The sequence below is a fragment of the Mizuhopecten yessoensis genome, unplaced genomic scaffold (genome assembly GCF_002113885.1).
Source record: "Mizuhopecten yessoensis strain PY_sf001 unplaced genomic scaffold, ASM211388v2 scaffold10867, whole genome shotgun sequence".
NCBI lineage: Eukaryota > Metazoa > Mollusca > Bivalvia > Pectinida > Pectinidae > Mizuhopecten > Mizuhopecten yessoensis.
Genome location: NW_018408761.1, coordinates 210,859 through 234,845, shown reverse-complemented (window position 1 = coordinate 234,845; position 23,987 = coordinate 210,859). Strand labels below are relative to the sequence as shown.

At 35.4% G+C, this 23,987-nt stretch overlaps 1 protein-coding gene across 16 annotated transcripts in view; it reads left to right on the top strand.

The window, feature by feature from the left end:
* LOC110463143 (RNA-binding protein Musashi homolog 2-like) overlaps positions 1-23,987 on the top strand; it is a 139,939-nt gene that overhangs the window by 90,083 nt on the left and 25,869 nt on the right. For 8 of the 16 annotated variants that reach the window (XM_021517531.1, XM_021517528.1, XM_021517524.1 and 5 more), the window contains 5 exons: positions 9,391-9,473; positions 10,367-10,451; positions 12,732-12,794; positions 17,382-17,429; positions 18,849-18,938. In XM_021517531.1, the coding sequence (XP_021373206.1) occupies positions 9,391-9,473; positions 10,367-10,451; positions 12,732-12,794; positions 17,382-17,429; positions 18,849-18,938 (369 nt within the window). The remainder of the gene's footprint in view (positions 1-9,390; positions 9,474-10,366; positions 10,452-12,731; positions 12,795-17,381; positions 17,430-18,848; positions 18,939-23,987) is intronic. The other 8 variants (XM_021517530.1, XM_021517516.1, XM_021517515.1 and 5 more) reach the window with 7 other exon arrangements.

The window sequence follows — 23,987 nt, the reverse complement described above, 5'->3', positions numbered from 1 at the left end:
ATTGTGAAGACAATACTGAAGCCATATGTCGTTGGTGCACAATCCTCCAACATGTGTCTCGCCCACAATGGGCAGCTTCCACCATTTATAACCTTTAACTGCCTCTCAGCTACTGTAGCAGTTGATCTTTCCCTTTGATCCCAGGTATAAAGTAGAACTGGGGTAAAAAAGGTAGTGGTAAATGTCTGCAGTAAAATTTCAAATATGATTTTTTTCGCATTCATTACAGGGTATACATACTATTTCCTGAAATAGTTTAATTATAAATGTGAATATATTTTATAATGACCAGAAAGTCTAGGTAGGTATATTGTTGACCGGATGGTTATTGCTTGTTAATGCTGAGGTCAAAGGTCACAAGGGTGTTATTTCTCAGCTCCAGATCATAGAGGACAGAAATAAAAACTTAAAATTACCAACCTTGGTAGCCTTGAAATCAAATGTTTTTCGCTAATATCTGAATAAAGAAACCCTACCAAAATATCAAGATTTCCATTGCGTTTATGGAATTTGGATATTAAAATATAGTAATATTCCTTAGAATGGCATTGTTGTTTATGCTGGATTTTCTTGGTACTTGGATCAAGAGTTTCTGTACAGATACATCACTTTGTGAACAGTGTATAACCCGTCTTGAAATAGACTGGGCTTTATTTCAAGAAATTATGGTAATTAGTTTCTGTACATGTTGTTTAATGCATATGAATTAGTGGGAATCCTACAAAGCAAAACACAGGATCCTTTGTATAATGGTGTTTGCAGACAGTTGTATGATATGTACTGTCTTTGAACCTTAAATAAATATCCACATTCTCCAAGTGTATTATTCCTGAGACAAATTCATGTATGTACTCTCTTCGACCCAAGAAACACATTTTGAAAAACAATTTTTTGGCTTCATCTCAAAACCAGCTCCTTGATGGAGGTAGCTTTGAACTTTGGGCACCACAAGAACAGAAGAGAAATCGGAAATTATATGACTGATGGTATTGTGTGTGGGTGTAGATGAAGTCAGATGTTGGAACATTACAATTGTCTACTGTATAATGGTACGATGGCTGAGGGTAGGGGAAAGGTGGGTATGGTGGCTGAAAACAAGGCATGGGTTAGTATGAGATCTAGGGTTAGGTTTGGTATCATATGGATCAACGTGATCACAATCGACCTTCATAATAGTTTCTTTCTTAACTTAAAATGATAGTTGAGAAATACAATTCAGGAAAATACTAGCCGGATTTTGACACATACAGCAAGAAGGGAAGAGAGAGAATGCAATCAGAAAAAAATGTAATTAAAATGAAAAGGAGACAACATTATATCAGTAAAATGTAATTACGATGGAGATGGAGACAAAATGAAATCAAAAATTGTATAATGAAGCTGTGACGGGAAGAGGTTATGATAAAGAACAATCTACTGGCAGTGCAGCAGTCAGGGTGTGTATAAACAGTACCCACTTAGCTCTGGTGTAATGTTAATTGACCCTGATCTATGTGATGTGTAGACCTCTGTTGTAGCACTAGTTCCTGTTCACATATACACAGACACTAATGACATGGTGAAGGGGACAAAACCAGAGACATGGTTACAGGTGAAGTGGTCTGGGAGAGGGGGAGGAATAGCACAGGGGGTGGGCTTGGAACAGCAGTAGGGGAGCGACACCACAGGGAGGGGTAGGAATAGGTAGAGACACTGGGAGAGGTAAAAATAGGAGGTGTAATGAGTTAGAGAGGTGGAGAGGAACAAGGAGGAGGAGAAGGCTCAAACATTGATAGGACCAGGGAGGTGTGTGTGTGTGTGTGTGTGTCAGGTACAATGGGAGGGGGAACAAAGAGGAGGAGGGAATATTAGGTAGGGGAGGCAGATAAAAGGAGGAAGTACTACATTTGTTCATTGTAGGTGTGTATTGTGTCTGTACTCCTGGTGTGGGGAACTCCCTGTGCTGTACTATAGGATTAAGTGTTCCCTATGCCCCTACAACAAGAGCACTTTATTCTCTCTACGATGTTGGTTTTAGAAATGTAAAGTATTGTTTGTGATGTAGGTTTTTCTAGAGCACCACTTGTGTAATATCTTTACTTCTAAACAGCAAACTTAAGACAAGGGGTGTTTGATACACACAGTTTATTAGTATCTCAAACAAGAAAATTGTATGCCAACATACATATATTATTCTTTCCTCATCAAAACACAAGACTAAACATTTGGCACTCTTCCTTCCATTTACTTTTGGTTTTTGACATTGTCCCTCGTTAGTGATGGACAGAGGCCACATCGTAGCTTCGTTAACCTGTGTTAGGTGTACTATTTGACCTTCAGTCTCCTCACTGATCAAGGTTACCGATGTATAATTGATAGCGTAATCAGTGCTTCATCAGGCTGGATCTTTCTTTTTTCACATCAACATCTGACCTCACACATGGACAATTTTCCTGCTGTTGGTACCAGTGTTAGGAGTTTTTAGTATTTAAATTTTCTGTGTTTTGTATTCGTCAAATTTAACTGGTGTACTAGATACATGGAGCATTTTCACACATTCATAAAAGAAAGGAAATTGTTCATAAAAGAAATTTTAAGGAGATATTAAAATGAAACAATATAAAGGAATGAGGTGATTAAAAATTGTGCAAACACTTAAATAACAAAGAGTTTCATTGACAAGGCCTATACAATGCTTCTGATAAACAGAATAGGCTGGTGCTTTTGATAAACACAATAAACGGGTGCTTTGTAGAGAACTATCATCCATGTACCACACTTGTACACCAAATGCTGGTCTAATATAATGAAATGCTAATAAAGGTCTGTTTGACCTGTGACTACAGGTAAATACCAAACATCTGTTCTCCAACCACAGGTCCAGGCTTGCTTACCCCACGTTTACAGGCCTTTCCTCATCCTAAAATCCTTCAAGACAATACCAACACATGAAAACTTAAATTTTAACTGGCCAATTTGTATTGATCTCAGAATTCTTTAATATTTTCTTACAGACTATTGAAAACTGAACAGTTTCCCAGGAACTCCTCGGAATTGTAAATGTTTTCCGATTGACTACTGTTAATTTGTTACCATTTTCCCATTAATTACTATGGATTGAATACATATGATATCTGTTAACATCTAACTCTCATCATGTTACATGATAGGAATACATTTGGCTCTACATGGCTCTGTACCTGTTTTAGAATCAAGGGGGGTTCTTCCTCGAGTAATTGTTATTGATAGTGTCAGTCGGTGCAGTGGATTAAGGATAATTCACCCCCTTCAGTACTTAAGAGGGTACATGCTCTAACCAGGCGACCAGCATTAGTGCTCTTCAGGGCTGGAGGTACATTTTAAGCCATTATTTGAACTTTTCGCTGGTGCTATGCCTACCAGTTTCAAATGGGTAGTGCTACTTGGAAAAAAGCTGTCTAAAATTAAACTTCTGTATAAAGTACACAATGTCATGTGGGTGTTCAGGTGGGAGATTTTGTCTGGTACATACGCTACTTAACAACAGAATGGGTCTCTATAGGCCTTATTAGTCTAATTCAATGGTACATAAATAGTTCAAAGATCGTAGTCCCTACAGCAATTGTATGAGAAATGGCGGAAAAATAAAACTCGCCACAGTTATGTGTTTTTGAGAGTTGAATTTGAAGTTGCATTTTCCCTAGTGGTGCGTGTGTTGTGTGTGTGTATGTGTGTGTAGATAAGATGATTTACCCTCGTGACATGATTTACACTTAAAACTGGCCTATCTCTAAGGACCATCATAAATCAGAGGAGAGAGTGTGAAAATGGCTCTTGTATTCCTAAGCTAATACACCCAGCATTGACACATCTTTGGAATGTTGTCAAGTAATGTGGTGAACGCTCCACAAGACAGGGATAGTCTTATGTCCAACTCAAACTCGTAGAATGCTCCACGAGACAGATACGGTCTTATGTCCAACTCAAACTCGTAGAACGCTCCACGAGACAGATACGGTCTTATGTCCAACTCAAACTCCTAGAACAATGACCATATCATTTTGTTACAGGGGAATGAAGTCTCAACTATTCATAAATCCTTTCATAGTCATCATGAAATATTTAGATGAATTATAAGTGTTTAAGAATTAGAGGAACTTTTCCTCTCTACACCCTTCATGCTAGACCTCCATATAAAGCTTGTATAATGCTGTCAGGTAAATAAAGGCCATGTTGACACAGTATATAATCTGTCAAGAAAGCACCAAACTCAAGTCAGTAGAGCACCACGGAGAACCTTGTTAGGTACTAAATTATATTACATGTGTAATACAAATCCTACTTTTCCTGTTTTCTTTTCGGTTTTATTGCCTCTGGATTTTGACCAGTCCTTAAAGAGTTAAGTAGGTGCTTTTAAAACAGAGTATATAACTTGCTTTCGTTCAAGAATTTTTACGCTCGACAAAACATGTTGGAAATGTTGGGGTATTGAACACAGCACAACATGGTTAACAGAGTATATACATTGATATGTCATCTAAAAGAACAGGTAAAACATTGAAATTACAGTAGAGTATCGGCATATAAATCTGTTGTTCGAGTACCTTTGTTGACATTTTCTGATTTTACAGCGAGGTAGGCAATTTGTATGATATAAAAGCGTATAAATTGTTGATGACATGAGAATGCAACTTGTCTGAATAATAACACAGTCTGTGATTTGCTGAAACAGAATGAATCATGTTGATAATATAAAATAGTATATAGCTTGTAGGAAATATAAAGGAGTATATATGTTGAGTCTGTGCCGAGTTATCGGTGTATCCTCAGTGGAGTGGAGTGTACAGAATGAGATCTATCTGACAGCCTGCTGTTAATTGGGATCGATTGTTGTAATCAGTGTTTAATTTGACAGGTAGTGATATACAGGCTGGGGGCACCTGCATCGAGCTTGATCGAGCAACCCTATATCAACTGTTAATTTGGTAATTTGAAAGTAAATTAGGCGTGATAACTTATTGAATTTCCTGTATGTTTTGCATGTTTACTGATAGAAGTATGGTGTTTACGTGAGGGAGTAGTGTGGTTCAGTTTTAATCAGACTATCTTTGAGACACCACTACGGGTAGTGCATGGGCTTTTGTTGGTAGACCTAGCTCCATGGTTTGTCATTGTTACTGGTATAGCTAGCTGCTGATGCATCCCTGTTGTTCCTTTTCTCCCCATCACTTTTAGAGTGCCCAACAATAGCCGCACAGCAGCAGATCTTTGAACAAAGGAAGATAACTCTAGATATTTTTCACAATATTTTGTTTGTACATGGGAATTACGAAATGTTACAATTCATTCTCCGTATGATTTGAATATTATTGTAAAGTTCTGATTGCAGCAGAGGAGCTATGATGCCCAGATGTTTCAGACGGAGTGAATATAGTAATTCTTGTTGATACATGACAATGTTCAAGTGTCCGGTTGAATTCAATTATACTGATATTATACTTGATTTTTCAGGCTTCCTTCACAACCCATTGGGAACGTAAAAGGAATAAAATATAGGAGATTCAGCGGAGCCTATGGTATACATATGTAGCTAGCCTCAGAGTAGGCCAATAATTCTGTGTAGTGTCGTCTAGCACAGTATGAGCTGGCTATTAGCTTCTGTTCATAGTAGAGTCATGTACAAGCAATAGTGGTAACACGGAAGGCATCTAGGAAGTAGTGACAACCTTCTCAATGTTATTGTGCATAGTGGTGATAGGGAATCATAAACAGATTAAAACCCTTATTGTGTATCATTGTTTCTTCAGTATTCAGTTCTATTTAGCCCATTTCCAATCTCTTTATGTTTTCTTACTTTTGACATATCATCCCTTCCCAATCTGATTTATTTCTTCGAGTGAATATTATCCAGATTCTGCATGATTTTGCAAAAGTTCACGTGCTTTATCATTTTTCTCTAATTTCAAAATAAAAAAAAATCAAAGCTAGATATGTTTCATACACTGTATACTGGACATCAACAAAGTTTGTAGTTTCCTGGGTATCATACAAAGTTTGTAGTTTCCTAGGTATCATACACTGTTTGTAGTTTCCTAGGTATCATACAAAGTTTGTAGTTTCCTAGGTATCATACACAGTTTGTTGTTTCCTGGGTAACATACAGAGTTTTTGGTTTCTTAGGTATCATACAAAGTTTGTAGTTTCCTGGGTATCATACAAAAATTGTAGTTTCCTGGGTAGCATACAAAGTTTGTAGTTTCCTGGGTATCATACAAAGTTTGTGGTTTCTTAGGTAGCATACAAAGTTTGTAATTTCTTGGTTAACATGCAAATTGTGTAGTCTCCTAGCAACCATGAAAGGAATGGTAGATACCATTTTTATGTGTAAAAGAGATCTTGAAATATGTTAGTGACAGAAAGTCATGAAGTTTGTTTGTGGCAAAAAAAGCATTTTTGTAGGAAGTTTATTCAGCCTTGTTTAGTATAAGACATTTTAAGGAGATTTAGCAGAGGAAGGTAAATAATTAGAGATATAGTGGCTATTGTACAGTCAGACGTAGGAATGGCTTTGTCTCACTATTTGGTACCTTTCTTAGTGCATGAAATGTGTTAGACAGCCAATATGTCGTAATCATATATACTTCACACTTCCGGAATGAGCACTTCATGATCACCTCGGTCCGTTTCTTTTATTGGACAAGATGTTTGATATTAGATTACCTCAGTTACATATTGAATCAGGCCCTTTTAATGTAGCATCATTGGGTAGGAATCTCTACAGGCTGGTGTCTGGATTTCTATCATGATTGACATCATATACATAGAGATTAGACATAGTGTATATTTTCACTATTTGAAAATTTCTAATTTCTTAACTCTCTAAATTAAAAATAATAATAATAAAAAATGTACTTCTTTATGTATGTATATATTTGATATATTTCTCTTTTTCGTTATTTTATTTATCAGGGTAGGTAACTCACAAATTGATGTGTAACCATCATGCATGGTTGCGTGTTATGTCTGATGTAGATTAACGGGCCTATAACGTGGATTCTGGTAGATTAATTCCTAGTCAAGCTGTAATCTTAATACCTGTTTAACTAATGAGCTACACTAGTATAGGTAATATGTCATAGTTTTTGAAAAACAATGTATTTGTAACTTACAGATGTGATGACAGTTGACATGCCAGGTTTAGAAGCTTTCAAAAAAGAATAGAATAACATATATGATATGGGTTTAAGTATTGAGATGACAGCATAATATCTAATGTAAAACAATTCAATTTTTCTGTTCAAAATGTTGTAAATTAAAAATACACATGTAGTTTAATTTTCATTACAAAAAATTGAATTTAGTTGTTGAAGAGAATCTGAATTACCATGAAAGCGTTTGTAAAATAAATACGATGGCCCCCCCCCAAAAAAAACCACCCTGATTTTATGTATATATTCTCCTCCTCTGGGCTTCTGGAATTTTATTACCTTACTTCTACAACATCAGGCAATGCAAATAATGAAACAAACTTTTCTAAAACTTTAAAAAAAAACACTGTAGGGAGGAAAATAAATGCTATTTTAAATTCTGTTTGGTTTAATGTTTCTTTGAAAATGCCATTGTACATTTAGTGTGTCTTTCAAGTGTTCTATTACCATGTTACTTGGTATTGAAAGGTATAGATCAGGCGAAGGTAATTGTGTTAGTCTCATCCAATTTGTCCGGTTCTCATGTCAGAGATACGTGCAGCCATTGTCTGGGGGCCTTGATAAGGGGAAAACAGAAATTCAGCTGATGTAGAAACAGTGAATAAGTGGGCAGCATCACAAAACAGAAATAGACAGAATTGTAAAAAGTCACAGAAAAATTCAATAAATTTTGGAAAGATAAGAAAACAAACCAAGAAATTGAATTTGTAGAGACAATATTTTGTAGGAATGAAAAAATCATTATTGACTATGTTAGAAAAACAAGAAAAATTTGTAATCATGACATGTTTCCCCACAGACCTGCTTTGTTTAGACTTGTTTAGTATTGAATCGCAGGGCGTCCTTGGCAGACTCTGTCCCTTGTTTACCAAAACTGGGGTGGAAGGATATGACATAAAGCTGATAGAGAACAGGACAAATATGTAAACAGTCCAGTTTTGGCTGGAGATATTATGATCCTGGCCGGGCCAATATTGACTCTGTCACTGGCAAACAGCGACTTGTAGCACTGACCACTAACAGTTACACAGTCTTTGTTCACCACTATATAACATTATCGATTCTCTCCTTGTGGAATTAAACATAACCAACAAATATCTTAAACAAACATTTGGTGTCGACTAGGCAAATATAGGAGCAAGAATGTTGTCTAATATGAAAGATATGGTGCCCGCTATTTTTGTGAAATGTTATTGAATAGAAATACGGAGACACGTCGCTCCTTTGATGTGTAGGACAGTGTTACCTAACAATGAACAGTTATTTGTAATTCTCACACCTATTCTTATAGACCTGTTCCAATACTTTACATAGTTCCTCGGTACACATTTTAGAAATTTAAAAATATCAAAACCTTGTTACGTTTTTACCCCTTGATGTCCTGATCTCTGAAGTTGACTTGTTTCATCAAATGCACTTTTAAATGATGCATTGACTTCTGCGACCTATTCGACTGCCAATACCAACATAAGAATGTCCATTGACAATAAGCAATTTTATCAAATGTACTTTAAAAGACAACAGACTGTTTTGTCACTTTTAGATTAGTTTTGGAAGACACTGCTCTGGTGTCAAGCACAAAAGTGCAGGTGGAACAGTGGTATTACCCTGAACCTGCATTGAAATGCAGCCTATGCAGTGTTAGGCCTTCGGTAGCTCTCAGTGTAGCTTTCACCAATAACCACACACAACTTCCCACCGGTATCTGACCATGCATTGTAACATGCGAAGAAAGATTTATTTTAATTTTTGAATTAAAGTTTCATTGGCATTCTCCAGTTTTAAAATTATAATTGTCTTTGAAATATAGATAATTAAACTAGAACTAAAATAAAATGAGTGGAGAACTATTCTACAAGGAGTTGAGAAAGCACTGTTTGGTTGGGAGGTGTAAGGGAGGTAACCCCTGTACTCAGTAATTATATATGTAGGCAGCAGACCTTTTCATTGATAATCTTATACATTTCTGAAACTACTGATTATGTATTTGTTTTGTTGCATTCCTTTGTATGGCTCAGATCATTATTGTCTGGTTACTTTCACTATATTGTTATCTACAAATTTTCAAAGGAATAAACGTTTGTATTTTAAATAATTTTTAACCTTTTAAAAAAGTACAATTTCAAGTGATTATTAGCCAGATGGTAGATAATCTAGACATATTTGTGTGTTGTATTTGGTATTAAATAACCGATGACTTATTCCCCTTGTTTTTGACTTTCAGGTTTTGGGTTCGTGACCTTTGAATCTGAAGATGTGGTGGACAAAGTGTGTGATATCCACTTCCATGAGATCAACAAGAAGATGGTAAGTGACAACTCTATTGATCACTCTTCCCTTCCACGCACAAATTTTTGTATAATTCCTGACTTCTTTTATTGCAGAATTATTGCCATTTTTTTGCAGCTGAAAGGCTGATTGTTGCATAATTATGCCAATTTAAAGGAAAGCTATTAATTCCTATAATAAGTTTATATTTAGAAATATTAGAAAAATGGTGGGCAGAATTTGAACAATGGAGATAAATTGACTGGAATCGCTATGGAACTGTTGACACTTAAACTAGACTCAACACATTAAAAAGTGACATGCTCTGCAGATGTATTACATTTTGCTGAGAGTGGCGATTAGTTGTTCCTAGAAATATTTACTCGAATGCATTCCTTGTATCATGAACATATTATTTAGAGTTGAAATAACACACTTGCTGTAAAAAATGTCAGTATATTGGGTAATCGATCATTTTAATTTTAGGTTAAAAATTGTTCAAATGTGGTTTGTTATAGCCACATGTCTGGGGGTTTTATGAGTTTGGCACAATTATACAACTGCATTACAAAAACAGTGTTTTACTGTATTTTCCTGCAGTTTGTACAAAATCATTATAGAAGCAGAGTAATTGTCAACGTTGAACACAAATCCTTGCATAGCATATATTTCATATTTAGTCCATAGTATTCTGCTTGATATAAGGGTGGTTATTGTACATGAATTCTTTTATTCCACAACATTGTGTCATTAGATTACATAGGCTTCAGTCAGTAAATTTTTGATGAAGTCTTTCTAACTTTGCTGGAAAAAAAGGAAAACTTCTTAAAGATTTGTTTGGAAAATTTCATAATAAATTAAAAGAATTTAAATTTCGCATGAAAATAGATTTGACCTAACTTGGTGTAATGATTTAACATCTTGTATTTTAGGTGGAGTGTAAAAAGGCCCAGCCGAAGGAGGTCATGTTACCAACAAGCCTAGCTCGGGGTAGGGGCCTAGCAAGGGGCACGTTCAGTGAGTTCTCTTGGTTTGATGTAGATCTGGGTTATTAGCATTTATATCTGTACTGTTTATCTACATCTCCGCCCGTCAGACTCCACTTGCACTTTGACCTTTTGCCATTTTTTTTTATAATTATTTTATGGCAAAAATTTCGGAAAAAAAAATTAAATACAGAACAGCAAAAAAGAGAAAAAAGAACAAGTGATTATTTCGATTGCATGCCAAAAGTTTTAGCAGTTGGTATTTTGTATTAGCTGTGCCCAGTTTGTGAAACATTAGCGAACAGTATGTGGAACCTGGAGTATGTCCATTTTGTTACTTGTCTGTATACCACTCGACATTGTGATCAGAAGTCTTCCCTGTAGAATTACTAGTCTTGTCCTTTCTCCCATCAGTTGTCATGGAAACAGGAACATGGCACCAAAGCTGTGGTCAGTGCCAGTAGCTTCTTGTAACAAGGCCTTCATAACCTTCATGTAACCTTCCTTTTGGAAAACGAATTACTTTCAATTTGGCGATTTAATGATAACGCTTAATGTGCACAGAATCACTGACGCAGTGGTCTATAATGTACTCTTTCTCAAAAGACTCCTCTTTATCTCATTTATCAAAAAATACAAAATTTTAAATCAAATTTTATCCTGCACACTTTTGCTGCCTTATATCTTATAAGCTTCCATGAAACTTTCACTCATTAATGTAGTTTCAACCTATGACAACCTGTTTGTAGTGAAGGTGTGTCGTAGTGACAGTACTGGAGACACTTAAGCTCTCCTGTCCACGAAGCATCGGTCGCCCATTTCCTGTTTTCTGCAGCTGATTTGAGAAAGTGAAATAACCCTAAGTGTTACCAGCCTCCAACCAGAAAATGTCACCGAGTTGTTTTTTAGGACTGTAGACTCCTCTCCTCTCTGCTGCCATTGTAGTGTTTGGACAAATTTCTCCTTCAATTGCATGGTTACCAAGTAACCCTATATATCTTGATCATTAATATTAATATTTTATAGAGGTGGAAGCGCGGTAACATTTATTGTTATACTTTCCCATCATAGTTCTTGCAAGCTAGACTTTTTTTTGTTCGTTAACTCTGACAATTTACAACTAATTTTGACACATAATGTGTCATCATTAATACGGCCAGCCAAGCAAACTACTTTGTCAAAAGAAGATAATTAGACATATCTTGCATATACGATTTCTTCTGCTACCAGCGTGCTTCTTTTCTTGTTTTGACACAACTGAGTGCTGGTTGTTAACCTATGTACAGACTGAGGAAGAAATTTGCTGTAACTGACCAACTGCTATAGAAATAGAAAATGAAAGAATTTAAAAAAAAACAACAACATTTTTACCTATGTTATCATGGGTGACCGTATTACGTCCCTCTAGTGGTGGAACTGAAAATTGGGGGGGAAAAGGAGAACTGGGATCTGCACCAAACCAAGAGAATTACAACTTGTATTTGAAACGTTTTGAATTGTAACCCTTTCTTCATTTAACTTGTCTTGTCACTGTCGGGGATCACACTGGTGTCGTCCTCGGGGGTGAGGGGCTAGACCTATTCCTGGTAATCTGCTGTCTTACTTGGGTCACTGCATTGGCATTTTATCATTTTGTTTATTAATTGACTTGAAAAACAGAAATGCAAATTTGATTTTTTTTCATTATAATATGAAAAATTTAATAATGATAATGATGGTATTGACCACAAAATTTGAGATGTAAAAGCTGAGAAATCCAAGCAGTCATTAACATTAGCAGTAGAAGATGGGAATTTCTGGTACATGTTGTGTATGTCTGTTGACTCTTTCACACCCGAGGTCTTTCGCTGCGAGCCTAGTGTTGCGATCGACCAATGAGATGGTGTGACAGAGTCAAGATTATCACTGTAGAACTATGTTGTCGTAGATGATTTGTATATTTTTTTTGCACTATTGGTGTGAGGTGCACTGGGTTAGATCATATTCGGAAGGACTACTTATATTTACATCTGTTGGCTTTCATAGTGTATCGCTGAATATAATGGCTGCCCGCAGTGACACTTTTGTCGGAGCTCCAACGTAGACCGCAGCATTCCGGGGAAGTAGATGACAAGATGTTGATATGGAAACAGTCTAGACCTCCCTGTGCCGCGTGGACACCCCTGTGGCAGGGGGGTTTAGACTGCGGCCAGTAGCGGGATGGTAGACATCAGTGGGACCTATATCACTGGGACCCTAGCTCTATACATGTGTGTGCTTATCTCTGCTGCCACTAAAACTTGTTTCCCTTTTTTTTCTAATCCTTTCGTAGTGACGAATGAAGATGGCGAGATTGTGTGGGATTTATCAAGCGATATTATGATGCCAGAGCTGTGTAAGTTCACCTCCCTCCCCTTTCCCTATTGACCCCCTCCCAAATCAGCCCCTCGTTTATGCCCCAACCATTGTTAAAGGGCACAGTTGGGGTTGATGAAAGGGTGGTAAAATTTGCCCGGCCAATCCGATGTCCAAACATAACAGGTGTCAACTTCATCAAAACAAACTCCTTTTTAGATTAAGCTCAATGATTGGTCAAAACTTGTTTTTTGTATCTGTTTTGTCCAATGAGAGGGCCTAATGGTGAGTTTAATGTTGGTGAATTTGGGGCTTGCTGATTTTTTAACAACTAATATTTTATTGCTTTTGCTGTTAGATCATGTGACTGAGACTTTAAAAATTTACATTAGAAGATTAATATGCATTTTGTCAGTGAAAGTTTGCTTTTGTTTTCATTGAGGGGGGCATCCAGTTTTGAAGACAAATAGTATAACACTGTTTTGAAATCACTTTTCAAAGACAAATCGGAGAAAAAAAAATGGAAAAATTGTTTCCTGAATATAACTGAAATCTTGAAAACGCCTCGGTAACAGATATGATGTGTGGACAGACTGGTTTATGGCAACCAGTCATACACATTGAATTTTAAAATCACGTGAACTCAAATTGAATTGTCTAAATTGATAGGGTTATAATAAAAAATAGTATTTAAATGTGTGTCATCACCCCAGCAACCCCACGCCATCAGCTGTTAACATGGGCTATCTCTGTGACATTATATGTAGGTTGCATGACAATGATTAGGGTCGGGTATCCATAGCGATGCCTGGCCCACCAATCAGAGTAGAGAGAAATCTGTTCTGTGGAATACCGTCTGTACATCTCGTTCTAGTCATTAGATTTTGCATTTTGGCATCGTAGTGTTTTGCTGTGGTGCATGAAACTGTCTAACAATTATAATCTAACTTTATTTGATGTCATTTCTTTTCCAGATCATATGAAGCAGAATCATTTAAAACATATTCTATCATTTCATCATTTTTTCCATATTTTTAATTTTCCAATTTATTTTTGGTTATATTTTAATGTAGGAGTATGTTCAGTTAACAACTGTTAAACAGTTCATCTCTAAATGTGTACAATTACAAATAAAATAAGAAGAGATATATCTCCACAAAAAAAGAAACAAGTTTGACCTGAATTGGCCATTTCTGGGTAGGGTGTGTGCGCATGCTGTTTAATATGGCTTTGTGTGTGCCCAATGTCACAACATGTCCGCTACTACATATATATTAGTAGTGTAGTAGTTGATGCTGTAATAACATCGTTAAATTTCCTTCCTGTAAATAAAATAGATCAATTTTTAACATAAGTTAAAGAAAGTTGTAAAGGAGGTTCACAGATAAAACATAAAACACATTTAAAACCATTTAATGCCATTTAAACAGAAATAGAGCAAAGGCACTGAGTAACCATAGTAAAAAGTGGGATAGAACTGAGTAATCCAGCTAACTATAGAGCAGGGTAACAATAGAATAGAATGGGATAACCTAGCTAACTGTAGAACAGGGTAACAATAGAATAGAATGGGAGAACTTAGCTAACTATAGAGCAGGGTAACAATAGAATAGAAAGGGGTAACTTAGCTTACTATAGAGCAGGGTAATGCAACGGACAATAGAATAGATTGGGATAACCTAGCTAACTATAGAGCAGGGTAGCAATAGAATAGAACGGGATAACCTAGCTAACTATAGAACAGGGTAACAATAGAATAGAATGGGGTAACTTAGCTAACTATAGAGCAGGGTAACAATAGAATAGAAAGGGGTAACTTAGCTTACTATAGAGCAGGGTAACAATAGAATAGAACGGGATAACCTGGGATAGAACTGAGTAATCCAGCTAACTATATAGCAGGGTAACAATAGAATAGAATGGGATAACCTAGCTAACTAGAGAACAGGATAACAATAGAATAGAATGGGATAACCCAGCTAACTATAGAACAGGGTAACAATAGAATAGAACGGGATAACTTAGCTAACTATAGAGCAGGGTAATGCAACGGCCAATAGAATCGAATGGGATAACCTAGCTAACTATAGAGCAGGTTAATGCAATGGACAATAGAATAGAATGGGGTAACTTAGCTTACTATAGAGCAGGGTAATGCAACGGACAATAGAATAGAATAGGATTACCTAGCTAACTATAGAGCAGGGTAATGCAATGGACAATAGAATAGAATGGGGTAACTTAGCTTACTATAGAGCAGGGCAACAATAGAATAGAACGGGATAACCTAGCTAACTATAGAACAGGGTAATGCAACGGACAATAGAATAGAATGAGATAACCTAGCTAACTATAGAGCAGGGTAATGCAATGGACAATAGAATAGAATGGGGTAACTTAGCTTACTATAGAGCAGGGAAACAATAGAATAGAACGGGATAACCTAGCTAACTATAGAGCAGGGTAATGCAATGGACAATAGAATAGAATGGGGTAACTTAGCTTACTATAGAGCAGGGTAATGCAACGGACAATAGAATAGAATGGGATAACCTAGCTAACTAGAGAACAGGATAACAATAGAATAGAATGGGATAACCTAGCTAACTATAGAACAGGGTAACAATAGAATAGAATGGGATAACTTAGCTAACTATAGAGCAGGGTAACAATAGAATAGAATGGGATAACCTAGCTAACTATAGAGCAGGGTAACAATAGAATAGAATGGGGTAACTTAGCTTACTATAGAGCAGGGTAACAATAGAATAGAACGGGATAACCTAGCTAACTATAGAACAGGGTAACAATAGAATAGAATGGGATAACCTAGCTAACTATAAAGCAGAAAAGTGTAAGTGACAAAAGAATAGAATAGAATTGAGGAAACCAGATATAACTGTAGAACAGAGTAATGCAACGGACAATATAATAGAATAGAATTGAGTTACCCTGCAGATCATAGAATAGAATGGAATAACCCAACACACCATATAATAGAATGGAATAACCCAACACACCATAGAATAGAATGGAATAACCCAACACACCATAGAATAGAATGGAATAATCTAACAGACCATAGAATAGAATTAGATAACCTAGCTAACTATAGAACAGTAATGCAACTGACAATAGACTAGAATTGAGTAACCCAACAGTCCATAAAATAGAATGAAGAAAACCATAGAATAGAATGGAATAACCCAACAGACCATAGAATGGAATGGAATAACCCAACAGTCCATAAAATAGAATGAAGCAACCCAACAAACCATAGAAAAGAATGTAATAACCCAACAGTCCATAGAATAGAAATCAGTAACCCAACAGACCATAGAAAAGAATGTAATAACCCAACAGTCCATAAAATAGAATGAAGCAACCCAACAAACCATAGAATAGAAATCAGTAACCCAACAGACCATAGAATAGAATGTAATAACCCAACAGTCCATAGAATAGAAATCAGTAACCCAACAGTCCATAGAATAAAAATCAGTAACCCAACAGACCATAGACTGGTTATTAAATAGAGCATTGAGCAGAGCTGTTTTTAATTGAGGTTGAGGCAGACCTTTGTTTGTGGTTTTAGATGACAAATAGACTGCCATTCCATCTACCTCCAGGTGATTCTGGCCTGTAATTATGTTGATGTGCAGTTTTTGTTCAGACAGATTCTACACTAGTTTGATATCGGGGAAATGGGACCTGATTAATGATAGTAAATATGGAACGCTGTAGTTTGAGATGAGAAGCAAAGCAGACAAAATGTGATTTTTATAATGAAATGGAGGCAATATTATTGGTTTGGTGGTATGTTAGGTAACTAGAGATGATCTTTGGTGTGCCGTCCAATTACTTGTCATATTAATATGGTGCCGCAAGCAAGCCCAGTGTGCAAAGCTTGGTAGCAGTACTGATAGCTTCAATATAGATAGAATTCGTCTTCATGATAGCAGAATAATATCTTTTGAACATAATCCATTTAGTATGCAGCTCATTCAAACACTGATAGTCCAGGACGAGATAGTTAGGATGATTTATATGATGAAAAATTTGCCAGAATGGTTTCTGCTTTAAATGACCCGCAGCTTCTGAAGATAATAGCAATTCCTATAGAGAAACGTCATGGATATTTTGTAAGGTTGTAAATAGATCTGGGAAGATGCGAGAGCTATCACAATAATCAATATTACACTTGGGTTTTTTTCCAGAAAGAAATAAACTTTACCATAGGAAAGATAAGGGGTTCCTAGTAACAGCAGACAGGAGGCAATTATATTATATAATAATAAAGTGGGCGGGTGAGGGTTTAAAGAATGGTAGAGAATGTAGTAGATATATGCCCTAGCCCAGAGATACACCCTTCCCAGAGAAACTTGTGTCATTGTACCCCTTGATAAATATGTGAAAAGTCCTTACTTAATACAAGAAGATAGAAAATGTTTAATGCAGGCAAATTTCATACGTATTTCAATCTTAAAGATTCAAATTTTTATTGATTATTGATTTAAACGTAATTTTGTTTTTAATTCTTAATTGTTGGAATCTGAATATTTTAAATTGTACATGAACAAAAACATTGTTTAGAATGCAGAAAAAAAGGAATTCTCGCTTATTTCAGTGACCTCTCCCCATCTTGGCGGTGTTCCTTTGACAGGCGGTATGGAAGGTTGGTATTTTCTCCTGGTCACTAACAATAACTGTAGCACAGGTTCAGTCATTGGTCAACATACTGACCAATCATATCACAGGACACAGGCCTGATTCTGATTGGTTGACATATTGATCAATTTCCTTTATTGTTCAGCCAAAATCCATGTCAATAGAAAAAAGACCAATTCTTCCTATCATCTCTGTCTGCTAATACCTGTAATATTGTGAGATGGAATTTGATTGCATTTTGAGTATTGATGTGATGCTGTGTTGTCTGTTATTATGTTATATTAACCTGCTTATACAATCATCGTAATTGTTTTGAAGTCTTGCCCAAATGTGTGCTTCTTTCATTTTCTAAAACACACACAATACCATGAGTGCAATACAGATTCCTAGCTATATCCTGGTCATTTCTTGGTTTAGTCTAGACATCAATAGAACGTGGAATAGCCATGAGACTGCCTAGCAGGATTTTAATCATTCTGCTTTTTCAAAACCTATCAAAAAGTGATTTGATGGACAGCAGTAATCAATGAAAACCCTACACCAGTAATCCTGCTAGGCTGGTCTGTAGATGTACCTGTTGACCTTTGACCGTTCAGAATGCTTGGTGTACTTACCTTCCTTCTCACAAAACTCATACTTGAAACACCTCAGGGTGATGTGATCAGACTTATACATGCTTTTGATGTTATTTTGCTGATTTTACTAATTTTGAGGTAGTGACATTTTGGTTTATAGATAAACCAGTTTGTCAGCATGGCTCACGCCTGCATGGTACTCTCTCACCTCGTAGTCCCTTGTGTTAGTTTGTTCAACCCTTACACCCCTGCACATGTTAATGACATTATCCATTTGAGTTGGACAAGTCCATTCACAGATCATGCATGGGTGAACTGGGTGGGATTCAAAATCTACAAGTTGCCTTTAATCCTTTCAAAATATTTCTAATTAACTTTGAAAACTATTAATATGTATTCAAAGAAGAAATTGTGAGAGTAATAGGTAAAATCTTTCATACCTTGATGAGTTCGCAGTGTAAGGCAGCTTGTGTTACTACGGTGGACGGTTATAGTCGCAACTCTAGATTTCTCCAACATCTTACCATCCCCTGACACTCCTGTGTCTTCCATTACACCATTCGTTATCTGTTGTCCAGTACAGCATTTGTTTTATTGTTGGTTGAATTTGACTACTCAGAAATGATGCTATAGATATAACAAATTGCAAAGCCAGTTAAAAAGGGAAGAAAACAGATATCATTAATTAATGTCACATTTTCATTTATGCTGATTAAATATTTTCATCTTTCCACTTTTTACAGCAGACATTACATGATACATTCATTAAACCCTTGTCATTTTTCAAAACTTTCACTTTCCAATAGATTAACATGAGATGAATTACTGAATGGCTATGTGTTTCCTTACAGGTTTCCTGCCCCATGGACTACACACTGCTGCCTATCCCTATGCTGGCCGTGGATTTCCAGCTATAGCCCCTGCTGGCTACTACTATCCAGGTATGGAAATATTAGACTTAGGGCAGTGGTACCCCTTCTAAAAACCACCTCTCTGTCTGCTTTCTGTCTGAACTCTGACCTTAAGTTTTCAGCCAATCAGGAAGGAGGTGAACATTTGACCTTAAGTTTTCAGCCAATCAGGAAGGAGTCAAACTTTGACCTTTAAGTTTTCAGCCAATCAGATAGGATGTTGTCCCAGAACATTAAGGAGACTTCTCGACATTGGAGGAATGTGTTATCTCAAGTTTTAGATGTTTTTTTGGTGGAAACATATCAGAATGATTTGTAATGACAAAACCTAATGACTATACAATAATATAAGTGTCTAACAGTGTGTTAGCTTTCTGTTTCCTTTCTTAATTGTCACTATTTGTGGAAAGTGGTAATATATTTATTATATAAGAGATTGATATGGTTCTGAATGGACCAATGTATTATGTATGAATATGTACACAGAACAACATGTCTCAGATTTAACCGCAATCTTCTTGAGTCACACCTCACCTGTGTAAATATTATTGTCATTAGTTTGGCTGTGAATCCACTGCCCAATCATTTCTACAGAAAGTTTAGAATCCAATGAAGTTCTAACATGAAAAAATTCAATACATAAATAATCTTAAAAAAAGTATTATGGCAGAATGTTTTAAACAAGCTGCTGTAACATTCATTGATAGAGTTGTTGTCAGTCCCTAACACCGAGAGGTTTGTGATATTTTTAATTGACGTCGAGACAATTCCTCTTTTACTGTTCAATTCCAGTAAGAGGAAAGAAACCTTGAATTGAGAATAAGTGGAAAGGTGCTAAAATGAACAGAAGCATGGCACAAATTATGCACTATGTAGAAAATTATTGGTATCTGAGACATGATGATCTGTTTGGTGGGTCATTACCCAAACGCTACTTTACTGTGAACTGTGGTGGGGTCTGTACGGGAAGCTATAGCTGTCATCACCAGTACTATGTACCACCCCTAACAGTCACTGACCACTGGTCAACTCCAGTTCTTGTTTATACAAGATTTCGGGGCAAAAGTATTTATTTTTGTGTCACTCGTGTACCAGAGCTGTCGCTGGCATAAACAGCAGCCATGTTTACTAATGTTTGATGGGTAATTATTGTATGTGAACCCACCTTTGCACTTTTAACGCAGATGTGCCAAATTTTACCTGAAGGAAAAGCATTAGTAAAGTTACTGGTTTTAGTGAAACTAGTTATTTCACATGACCACAAGACTTGACACAGCCAATGGTAATTGATGAAAAATGACCAAACAAAAATAGTACATTTGCCTTTGTTTTGCTAAATTATTTATTGAATATTTAAGATAGCATGGTTGCCATGCTACCCATGTACAGGTTTATTTTTGTCTGTTTTTGTTGTTGAAATTCAATAATCTATTTATAAGGCATGTTTCATTTGTAAGTGTAGTCTTTAAGAGTGTGTATGAATCGTAATGATTTTTTTTTTGTGTAGGTGCTATTTTTCTGTATTCTACAAATATATATATCATTCATTGTTTTATTACTTTTTGCAAAACACTTACTGAACATAGTATGATATTTAAAGATGTATTTATAATGTATCAGAAAGGTAGTTTTAAGTAAATTAAAAACCATTTGAGTTGCAAAGTATACTTAGATTATAGAGCTTTTAATTAAAACATTTCATTAACCTCTTTGTAATTTAATGTTGTCTATATCAGCCGTAATGCATAGTCAGTCAGTTAATTTCAAAACACTGAAGTTCCTGATCTGTTGAATTTTCATCCCAGAAAATATGAAAAAAGTAATTTAAAGCTTTTATGCCGTTTAGTTGAGTACATACATTTAAGAGATCCCACTTATTCATTGAATTTGTTACTTTTTACACTGTATTATATACTCAGAAACTATCGGAAGATATTACTAAATCATGCCTGTCCCATTAGTTCTAAACATATTACAGAGGACTAAAACTATTTTTATGGAGAACAATGTATCAACCTCAGGATTGTTATGTATTACAGGCTTTCAGTGACACAAACGAAATGTACATTTACTTGTTCTTGCCTATGTAAATTGTGTTCCTCAGCCTAAAAACGAATAGTTATCTCCCTTGTCTTGTGAAGTTACCTCCCTTGCTAGCAATATAAATAAGGTTTTACTAGTATTGTACCTGATTATTGTGTACTTCCAATCCCCCATTTTAAGCACATTATCCTGATTCTTTATTCTGTATTGGTTCAATCTGCCAAAAATAGAATCTATAGTGTTCAGAACAAATCAGGCATTCTTTGGTATGATTTTAAACTATATATATTTTTTTTCTTTTATTAAAATAAATAGAATTCATGAAGAGTAATAGATTATTTTGTATTTTACAAAGAGAGATGTTTAAATGAATCATAAATGTGCTATTATATAACAAATGTGCATTGTCCTCTAAATGGGTGATAATGATGAAGAAATTATCAATAAAAAGTGTAAACAATGAAAGTAGCTAACCACACTACCTCATTCACCCAGTATCCTTGGCAACTAGCCAGGACAGGAATGTAAACAAAAAACACTACGCCATATGGACGTAATTATGCAAACTGCCTGACTCGTTATATATTTCCAATATATAGAAAGTATTGAGATTTTCCTGTATCTTTGTTTTATGTAAGATTTATTGTTTAGACATTCTCAAAGGTTTTAATTTAAGGGATATTTAAAATCAAACCAAAAAAAAACAACACTTTTCTTTACATTTGTTTTCCAACCAAAAAGGCATTCAGGGATTTTTTTTTTATCCTATCCATAATTTCAAATCGCGTGATCTCAAAAATACGCTTCAGTATAGCAGTGAATCTTAGCTATTTATGTAAACACTTTTAATTAACTTTATCTGATTCCGTTTTTTTGGTATACTGTAAAATCTTAATAGTCATAATTAAAAATGTTTTGGGGAAAAAATCATAAAACCTAAAAAATGACAGTGTGTAAGAAAGCTTTGTGTGTGGTCACCTGTGATAGCTCTGTATTGCTGTGATCAGTTATTTACCCATAATTCTATTTCCCGACATGTTGATATATTCGCATAAGCAATAAATATAAAACCCAGGAAACAATAAGTTTTCTACTATGGATGTTTTGCTTATTTTATTGCTAGGAGACCTAAGTTGTTCGTGGTCACCTGGCAAAAAATTAATTTATTATGAAATAACAGGGCAAACATTTGTACATAATTATAAAACATTGTTGTCTTTCTTTATGAATCTATGCATGCATATTTATGAGTTGATGAACATGAAATTGCCAAAGGGTTTCATTGAAAGAAAGGGTTAAGATAAGTGCAAACAATTGTTGCTTTTGTTATTATTGTTGGAGAACATACAATTAATATAGAAATTATTTTATTTTTTGTTTCGACTTAAACTCATACTTTCTTCTATCCATTTTTGTCACCTACAGAAAGTCCTAAGCAGACTCTCCATTCAAATAAGATATAGGATTCAAGACATGAATGTATTTCCATGAATTTAATACATTTTGTTTTGGATGATGATATTCTGTTTATTTTTATGAAATCATTATGGCCAGAACAGTTATCTAAAACAGAAGTTCACATATTTATTTATATATATGCTTATACATTTTAAATTATTGTGGAAAATCATTTTGAACTGAGCTTTAATTTCATTCCGCTAGTATAATTTTAACCGCCATTATGTTTATGCCTTAAGGCATTGAAAACCAGCCAAATGTTTAGCAGATAATGTGTTTAGAATGTGATCCTTACATCTAGTGTGTTAATTCTAGAGATGTTGGTGGTATGCACGCAGGCCGTACATGCTGTTGTGGGTAGGGTACCACTATTTAATATTACAAGGATACAAAATGTATACATATCTATGGAAAATACTTACATTCTGTGATTTTTGTTAAACATATATATCTAGTCCAAATTAGAATTTTAAAACTTTGAAAGTGCATATTATAATTTCAAATATTTCCCATTAGAGAGTTGGGTTTTAGATTTAAATATTAAGTATGCTGCTCGTAATACTAGTAGGTAATGTGTTATGCTTAAATTAGAGTAACTGAAATATTGATTTTTATCTTGTTGAAAATCTTGTTGCATAGTGGTACCATATCCCCAATATGTTGGTGTCCTGCGTTTTTTTCCCATGCAAGAATCTTGTCAAATAAACTATGTTCAGAAGGCTGATGAAGATCAACACTGAAACACAATTGTATCAAGCATAAACATTTGTATTTTAAAACAAATTCTTTTGCTTGGGAGCATCGGTAAGATTTCAGTTGATCTTAGTGGCTTAGGTAACTGGTTTACGTGTGGTAGGGATAGATGAAGTAAGGATATCCTTACAGTCCTCGTAGTAATCTCAATGTAGGAGCTTTATCAGTAGGGTTTTATTTTAAAGACGAAATAATATATTAATATATACATAAAACTGCTTTGTTTGTAGACAGTTATAGACTTGTCTGAATAGTTGTGATTTTTGTTAATTCTTAGTAATACTGCCATATCTACACATGTGTATAACTATACATTGATGTCTTTGTCAGTGGCTTATGTCATCACTGTCTCAGAATCACTGCGGTTAGGAGGGGACTAAGGTGCCCGGTTACTAGGGCTTTAAACACCATGTACAAGTTTCCATAGTGACAACTTACATACATTGACTTGCTCACTCGGATTAGATTTCTGATATTTGGAAAAAAAAAAGAAACAAACTATAGTCCCGGACAAATTAACCATACATTTTCTCTACTTCTCTCTCTTTTTTTAGATGATTTTTCAAATCATTGCAATAACAATTGCTTCATGTTAATATATTTAGATATCGGATAAACACCCAATCCTCTTGGTCACCTTAGAAACCATTGTGGTACTGAGATGTGATTGGCCATTTTTCATTGGGTGCAGCTGAAAGAATGACATTTTCAGTTATGCCACTAATTTCTGTTCATCGATGTAAGAAAAACTGTTCTCATTAATGATGTGACTATATGGTTGGAATGGTCTTTTTATGGGAATAAAATTTTGTTAACAAGATTTCT